This window comes from Trachinotus anak, unplaced genomic scaffold, assembly GCF_046630095.1.
Source record: "Trachinotus anak isolate AG129_WGS33_773 ecotype Australia unplaced genomic scaffold, CSIRO_AGI_Tana_v1 ptg000028l, whole genome shotgun sequence".
NCBI lineage: Eukaryota > Metazoa > Chordata > Actinopteri > Carangiformes > Carangidae > Trachinotus > Trachinotus anak.
This window is the reverse complement of record NW_027273879.1, coordinates 21,870,670-21,877,613: the sequence shown is the minus strand read 5'-3', so window position 1 is coordinate 21,877,613 and position 6,944 is coordinate 21,870,670. Positions and strand designations below refer to the sequence as shown.

General features: G+C 43.4%; 1 protein-coding gene across 1 annotated transcript; it reads right to left on the bottom strand.

Moving 5' to 3' along the window:
• Positions 1–1,258: 1,258 nt before the first annotated feature.
• psmb10 (proteasome 20S subunit beta 10) lies at positions 1,259–6,280 on the bottom strand. Its single transcript, XM_071465832.1, has 8 exons — positions 6,090–6,280; positions 5,002–5,095; positions 4,826–4,923; positions 3,839–3,979; positions 3,598–3,713; positions 2,726–2,784; positions 1,978–2,129; positions 1,259–1,525 (listed from the first exon to the last, which is right to left on the bottom strand). The coding sequence occupies exons 1-8, from the start codon at positions 6,152–6,154 to the stop codon at positions 1,414–1,416; spliced, it is 837 nt and encodes a 278-aa protein (XP_071321933.1). The 5' UTR covers positions 6,155–6,280; the 3' UTR covers positions 1,259–1,413.
• Between the last annotated feature and the right edge of the window lie 664 nt (positions 6,281–6,944).

Sequence of the window (6,944 nt, the reverse complement as noted above, 5' to 3'; positions counted from 1 at the left end):
ACACTGCGTGATTTTGAGCATGAAATTAACTGTTTGGGGAATTGTGTGTTTCAGGTGTGATGTGCGTTAACAGTTTTGAAAAAGTGTTTAAGGTTCTGACAAACGGGTCATAGCGGTTGTAAAAAACTGTAACATAGAAAACGCTTGGTAATCAGCTAGCGCTAGCTAGCCAGCTGGGTTAGCAAGATGCATTTGTAATTTATCTACACTACGATATCAATTGGAAATTTGGATGCTAATTTTGGCTAGTGAAAACACGCTTAAGATAAAAATAAAATGTACTTACCATATAATCTGAACAGCCGATTCCTTAGAGTGTCTTTTGGTTCAACCAGAAGCTGAACAACGCCGACATTTTAGGTGAAAAAAAGGTAAAACTAATTTTCACGAACTGAAAACACGATGGAAGGTCTGTGTAACTGTATGTGGAAAACTCCAGGACGAAAACACTACACCCAAAAACAAGTTCACGGCTAATTCAACATCGTTGGTTCTGTGAGAAGGGACTGCTCTTGACTGACAAGTGACATGTGTCAATCATACGTTAGCCACGCCCCAATACATACTCTACTTTATCGTCTATTTTAAATTAAATGGGACTATAATTTTAAAAAACTAGCGATTGAGACCATAAACTCGTTATGAAAACGTTTACTGGAGTCATAAACCAAGTGAGAAGTAGGGTCATTTTCTCATAGACTTCCATACAAACGGACTTCTTTTTGCAACCAGTGGTGTCGCCCCCTGATGGTCATTCGATAGAATGCAGGTTTAAGGCACTTCCGCATTGGCTTCATTTTCCGGAGCCGGCGTCGACGTTCATTTTTATATACAGTCTATGGTCCGGCCATTGTTTGTTTTGCGGGCTCTCGCTGTAAAGACAGGGAGGGCCACTTCCGGGCCACGGTCATTTCCGGCTCACTGAACTTGCTTCAGATCAAAATTGGATGAAACGGGAAACGCTCGTTATCCGTTTTTTCCATTATTCATTTCAGCATAAAATCGAAAACTGAAAAAACGAGTCGTTATCCGTTTTTTCATATAAGTATGGGAAACGAATACAGAGAAAAGAGTTGTTTTTTCGTTTTCTTATTTTTGGTTTTATTTTGAAAAACGAATGAACGAATGATACACGGATTCTCCCCCTCTGCCATGAAGTCCATCTGCATGCTAGAAACTTGTATCTGTTGTTGTTATTATTGTTGTTGCAGTAAAGCCCCATTCTTCCTTCAGTCACCAAACAACATCCAGACTGTGATCACTGAACAAACATCAGCTTTTATTACAACATGATTTTACAGTCAGAGACACTGTAGAGACACTGAACAACCTCCTCTACATCCTACACCACACTGACACTTCATCACATACACTGACCACATGTTATTCAGCTATGAAGTATTTCACTGTGTTTCATTCAGTGTCCATGATGTGAACAGACTCATCGACCACGTCGAGGGAGAGTGTAGTCACAGTTTTGGTGAGGACTGCCGTGGTGCCTGGTTTGTACCTGTACTGTCCCTCCCTGAAACACACACATGGAGACACATGCACAGTCTATTTACTGAGATCAAGCTTTCATCTGTGAGTGTATTCAACTGTGGACACACACACACACACACAAACAGAGACACACACAGTCTGTTTACAGAGATCAAACATTCATCTGTCAGTGTATTCAACTGACATCAGTGTTAATGTTGATGTCAGGTGTGACCTCCACAGTGAACAGAACCTGACAGAAGAGATTCTGGAGGATTCGATAGGAGCTCGGAGGATGATGATGGTCAGAGCATGATGACACAACAGAAAAATGTCTGCTGCGTCCAGACAAAGCGAGTTTGTAATGTCTGTAACATGTTGTAGTTGTCAGTGTGAACACTAGGAGCTTTTATACCACTGAAGGAACTTTCCTTTTACACCGGAATGTATCAGAGAATCAAAGCTCTGCAGGACACGACTGACGCGCCTCCTCACCTCTTCCCCTTCATTGAGGGCTTGTCATAGCCTCGCAGGATCTCCACTCCAGCCTCAGTGATGACGCACAAGTCCACATTACTGCCTGAGCCCAGGTCACAGAAAATGCCTGCGGCGATGGCGTCTCGTACAAGCTGCTTCGCCTCCTCCAGCTGAGAGAGGAAGAACAGAGTCAGTACAGAGGAAGACCATGGTCTGTACAGAGAGGAACAACAGAGTCAGTACAGAGGAAGAGTGTGGTCTGTACAGAGATGAAGAACAGAATCAATACAAAGGAAGACTATGGTTAGTACAGAGGAAGAACAGTCAGTACAGAGGTAGACTATAGTCTGCACAGAGAGGAAGAACAGTCTTGTTGAACTTGTTGTGTTCCTGCTGTTGTTGTGTTGTTGTTTTGTTCTTGTTCTGTGTTGTTGAGTCCTTGTTGTAGTCTTGTTGTGTTCTTGTCGTATTCTTGTTGTGTTCTTGTTGTCATCTTCTTGTTGTTGTGTGCTTGATTTTTTTGTCGCTGTGTTCTTGTTGTGTTCTTGTGCTCTTGTTGTGTTGTGGTATTGTTCTTGTTGTTGTGTTCTTGTTTTCTTGTTGTTGTGTTCTTGTGGTTGTGTTCTTTTTGTAATGTTGTCGGTGTGTTTTTGTTGTGTTCTTGCTTTGCTCTTGTTGTGTTCTTGTTGTGGTGTTGTTGGTGTGTTGTTGGTGTTCACTGACACAGCCCTCACAGATCACACCTGTCAGGTGAATAATGTCTCACCTCCATGTTTGGTTTAAACCTGTCCTCAAACACAGACACAGCAGCTGCAGCTCCAGAACCTGGAACCACAATCAAACTTTTATTAAAGTCAGCAGGTGTCTCTTTAAATCTCACACCTGAGAACACACTTGTGAGAACACACACATGAGAACACACTACACACATGAGAACACACACCTGAGAACACACTACACACATGAGAACACACAGCTGAGCACATACTACACATACTACTACGACTCTCTCTCGACTACTTCATGCCATTAACTTTGTATTTTTTTCTCTCCCCTAGTTTGTGCTTCTCCTCTCTCTCCCTCTCTCTGTCCTCATTCTGCAAGTATCTCTGCCTCTAGAGCAGTGGGATCCAGATTAACCACTACTCATCATTACTATTAACCACTGTTATCTGTCATTATTATTGATAACACCATTACTTATACAGCTGTTCCAGGTCTCTCTCTCTCTCTCTCTCTTTTCTCCTCTCTCCTCCCCCCACCCCCCTTTTTCTCCTCCCAAACCCAACCGGTCGAGGCAGACAGCCGCCCACCCTGAGCCCGGTTCTGTTGGAGGTTTCTTCCTGTTAAAAGGGAGTTTTTCCTCCGCCCTATCACCAAGTGCTTGCTCTTTGTGGGAACTGTTGGGTTTTTCTCTTTAACAAAGTAAGGTCTCAACCTTACCCTGTGAAGGGCCTCGAGATAATGTGTATTATGATTTGGCGCTATACAAATAAAATTTAATTGAATGGAATTGAATTCAATTACACACCTGAGAACACACTACACACATGAGAACACACACCTGGGAACACACTATGCACTTGAGAACACACAGGAGAACACACACCTGGGAACACACTACACACATGAACCTACCCATGGTGAGGAAAGGCAGTTTGTCATAGGAGCCGTGTGGGTATACGCTGTACAGGTGAGCTCCAGTCACGTCCACTCCTCCGACAATTAGAGAAGAACCAACGTGACCCTGGTACCTGAAAAACCCAACAGATGTCACTGCTGCTTCCTGTTAACATCTCTATACTCAGATCAGTCACGTGATGCATTCACTGACTCCTACACCTTCATCCTCTGTGAACACACACCCAAGAAAACAAACCTGAACAGCATCTGTTTCAGCTGTCGGGTTACCATAGCAACAAGGGGGGGGCGCCCGGTGTTTAACGTGTGCAGTTCCACATTGGACGCCATGATCTGGGTGGTGATCTCTGCGTCTGCAGCCACACCGGCGCCACAGCAGCTGCAGGACATGACAGACAGAGTTCAGTTCATCAGCTGATGGCTGAGGTCATCAACACCTGGAGACCACCTGTGTGTCTGTCTCAGGTGTTTTAACCACAGGTGAGCACAGTGATCATTGTTCTCCTCTGTACTCAATAAAATCAGTTATCTGGTTTTAATCTGACAAATAAATAAAACCTCTCATCATACACTACAGTACATGGTGGGAGTGAGGGGTGGGGTCTCGTGTGTACACCTGAGGCTCCTCAGTGCAGAGTCCTGCACAGGTCCAGTCCTGCAGACACACACCCACACAGCTCACCAGATCTGGAACTGAACTGTAACACAGTCACTCAGTGTAAAACTATCAGGGTCTGCCTGATCTGGTCTGGGGTCTGGTTTTGGTTTCTGACCCAGAGGACTCCATGAATCCAAAGTGAGTGTTTCTCTCAGTTTTGTCTCTCAGATTATCCTGCTGAACAAAACGTGTCAGGACAAGAAACTTGTTTGTTTGTGTTATATCTCATTGAACAAGTGATGATGACTTCAGACCTGGTCTTCATCCCTCAGCTCTGGATTCAGAGTTTGTGTCAGAGACAACAAAAATCAGCCGATTGATGAACTTCAGGTTCAGATATTTTAAGTAAAACCTTTTTATTCAATTAGTTCATGTTTCCTCTGCTCACACCTGTGAATTCATACCAATGTGTTTTGTGCCTGTTACTCATAATTTCTGCAAGAACCCAACCTGGTGCAGGACTCTGATGAACCACACTGAACCAGGACAATGGTAGAAAAAGTTGGTGTGAGGACCGACTATGAGGACACAGACTCCTGCTGTGGACCTGAACCTGGTTTCACTCACTAGATCTTTGGAGCAATGTAGTGAATCTTCATGCAGTTCTTGTCGGCCACCACCATGTCGTCTGTGGCCCTGGTGTCTGCTCCCAGGATCACGCCGTCCTGAGGAACAGGACAGAGTTCACTTCTGAATCAGCTCTGCATGTGTGTGTTAGTGGAAACACTGGGGCAGGTTCTCACCTTGTAAACCACCCCGGCGATGGTGGTCCCTGTTTTTCTTGCACTAGGTGCTTTGTAGCCAAACTCGGAGAAGTTGGACTCCAACACTGTGTTCCTGAAACGATGATGATGACGATGAGACAGAGTGGACTCAGTGAAACCTCCTGTTATCTGAGTACTAACACAGCTGCTCTGGATCCAGGACTTCATGAGGACACACAGGTTTCTTGTCACAGAACAAAGTCATGATTTACTTAAACTAACAGTGACTGCAGAGTTCACATCAGTGATTTTTATAAAAACAACACCCGATCCTGACACACAACACCTGATCCTGACACAAAACTCTTCATCCTGACACACAACACCTGATCCTGACACATAACTCTTCATCCTGACTCACAACACCTGATCCTGAAACACAACACCTGCTCCTGACACACAACACCTGACACACAACTCCTGATCCTGACAAACAACACCAGACACACAGCACCTTATGCTCACACACAACACCTGATCCTGACACACAACACCTGATCCTGACACACAACTCTTGATCCTGACACACAACACCTGCCACACAACACCTGATCCTGACAAACAACACCAGACACACAACACCTTATGCTCACACACAACACCTGATCCTGACACACAACTCTTGATCCTGACTGAAGACTCTGCTCCTCTTCCTCATGTCTCTATTTTTAATGGTTTTGTTCTTGTCTAGCTGAAGGTCTACGGTCTGAAGGTCTAGGACAGAGGGTCCCAGCTTCTGCTGAGGCCCCAGGGTCATGTTCTAGTTCTGTATATGTGATAACTTCACAGTTGTTGTGTTTCTTCGGTGTCGCTTTGAAACTAAATCTCGAGCTATATTTTGGAAAATAAATTACAGTCACTCTGTCAGGATTTGTGATCTGGACCTGGACGCTGTCTGAACTGGATTGTGTTGCTCTCTGTGCCTCAGACAATGACAGACAATAATGTCACAGTAACAGGACGATCTGTGATTATCATAATTAATAACAATAAACTGAATGAACAGCAGTGTCGTGTTTTAAGGACGCAGTAAATTACCTCTGACGACGTCATGACGGTTTTCTTACCTGCGGCTGTTTTCGAAGCAGAAACCTCCAGACTGCAGCTCATCGGGCTTCAAACTGTGGAGCATCTTTAGAGGAGATGAGAATGAGAATGAAGGTGAAAATAAAAACGTTAAGCAAAAGCCCTGCCACGCTATGTGTCAGCGCTTTTCAGTGGTTTTTACTTTTACTTTCGCTTCCACGGACAAGCCAAGCCTCCCTGCTCTACACTGTAAAAAAATGTCCTCACTAACTCTCTCACTCGGAGGATGGAGCATATTTTTTGATATTTTTTGCAGTGTATTAAAATTTCACAAACTGTCATGAACTCGGGAGGCCAAAGAGGTCTGCTCAGGTGTCACGTGTCAAAATAATCAACAATATTTCTCCTGATTGTTAAAGTTTACCGTCACAAACTGAGCTGATGATAAATTAAAGTGAACTTGTTGTCAGGGTTAAAGGAGACAGTTACAATACTAACTACTTTTCTCTCAGTTAGTCGACTGTTTGCTAACAACTTACACCATTCAAAGATGAGTGCATAGGACAGATCATTCACTGTTGTTATTTGAATGGAAGAATTCAGACGTTGTAACTGACCCCAACCCTGTAGACAGCTGTAATACTAATCAGAGATGACAACATATTAATTAATTGCAACATATTAAAGATACATCAAATTAAAGTAAATTCATTTTTAATCTTTGTCTCAATGAGCAAGACATATTGAAAATATTCAAAATTAGCTGTATTTTTTTCTGTTTTGAACTAAAAAAAAATTGTAAAAACACTGTTGTGTGTCTGTTTTGATTTGGCTGCTTGAGGACAGGAACAGTTAGTTTAGAGTCATTCATGGTAGGAGCTGATTTATATGAGAAT

Bases quoted from the DNA above. Each gene is read 5' to 3' on its own strand.
- psmb10 (XM_071465832.1), bottom strand. From the start codon at position 6,154: ATGCTCCACAGTTTGAAGCCCGATGAGCTGCAGTCTGGAGGTTTCTGC. The intron at 3,980-4,825 runs GTGAGTGAAACC...CATGTCCTGCAG, and splicing joins TACATTGCTCCAAAGATCTA to CTGCTGTGGCGCCGGTGTGG. The intron at 2,785-3,597 runs GTAGGTTCATGT...TTGTGGTTCCAG, and splicing joins ACTGCCTTTCCTCACCATGG to GTTCTGGAGCTGCAGCTGCT.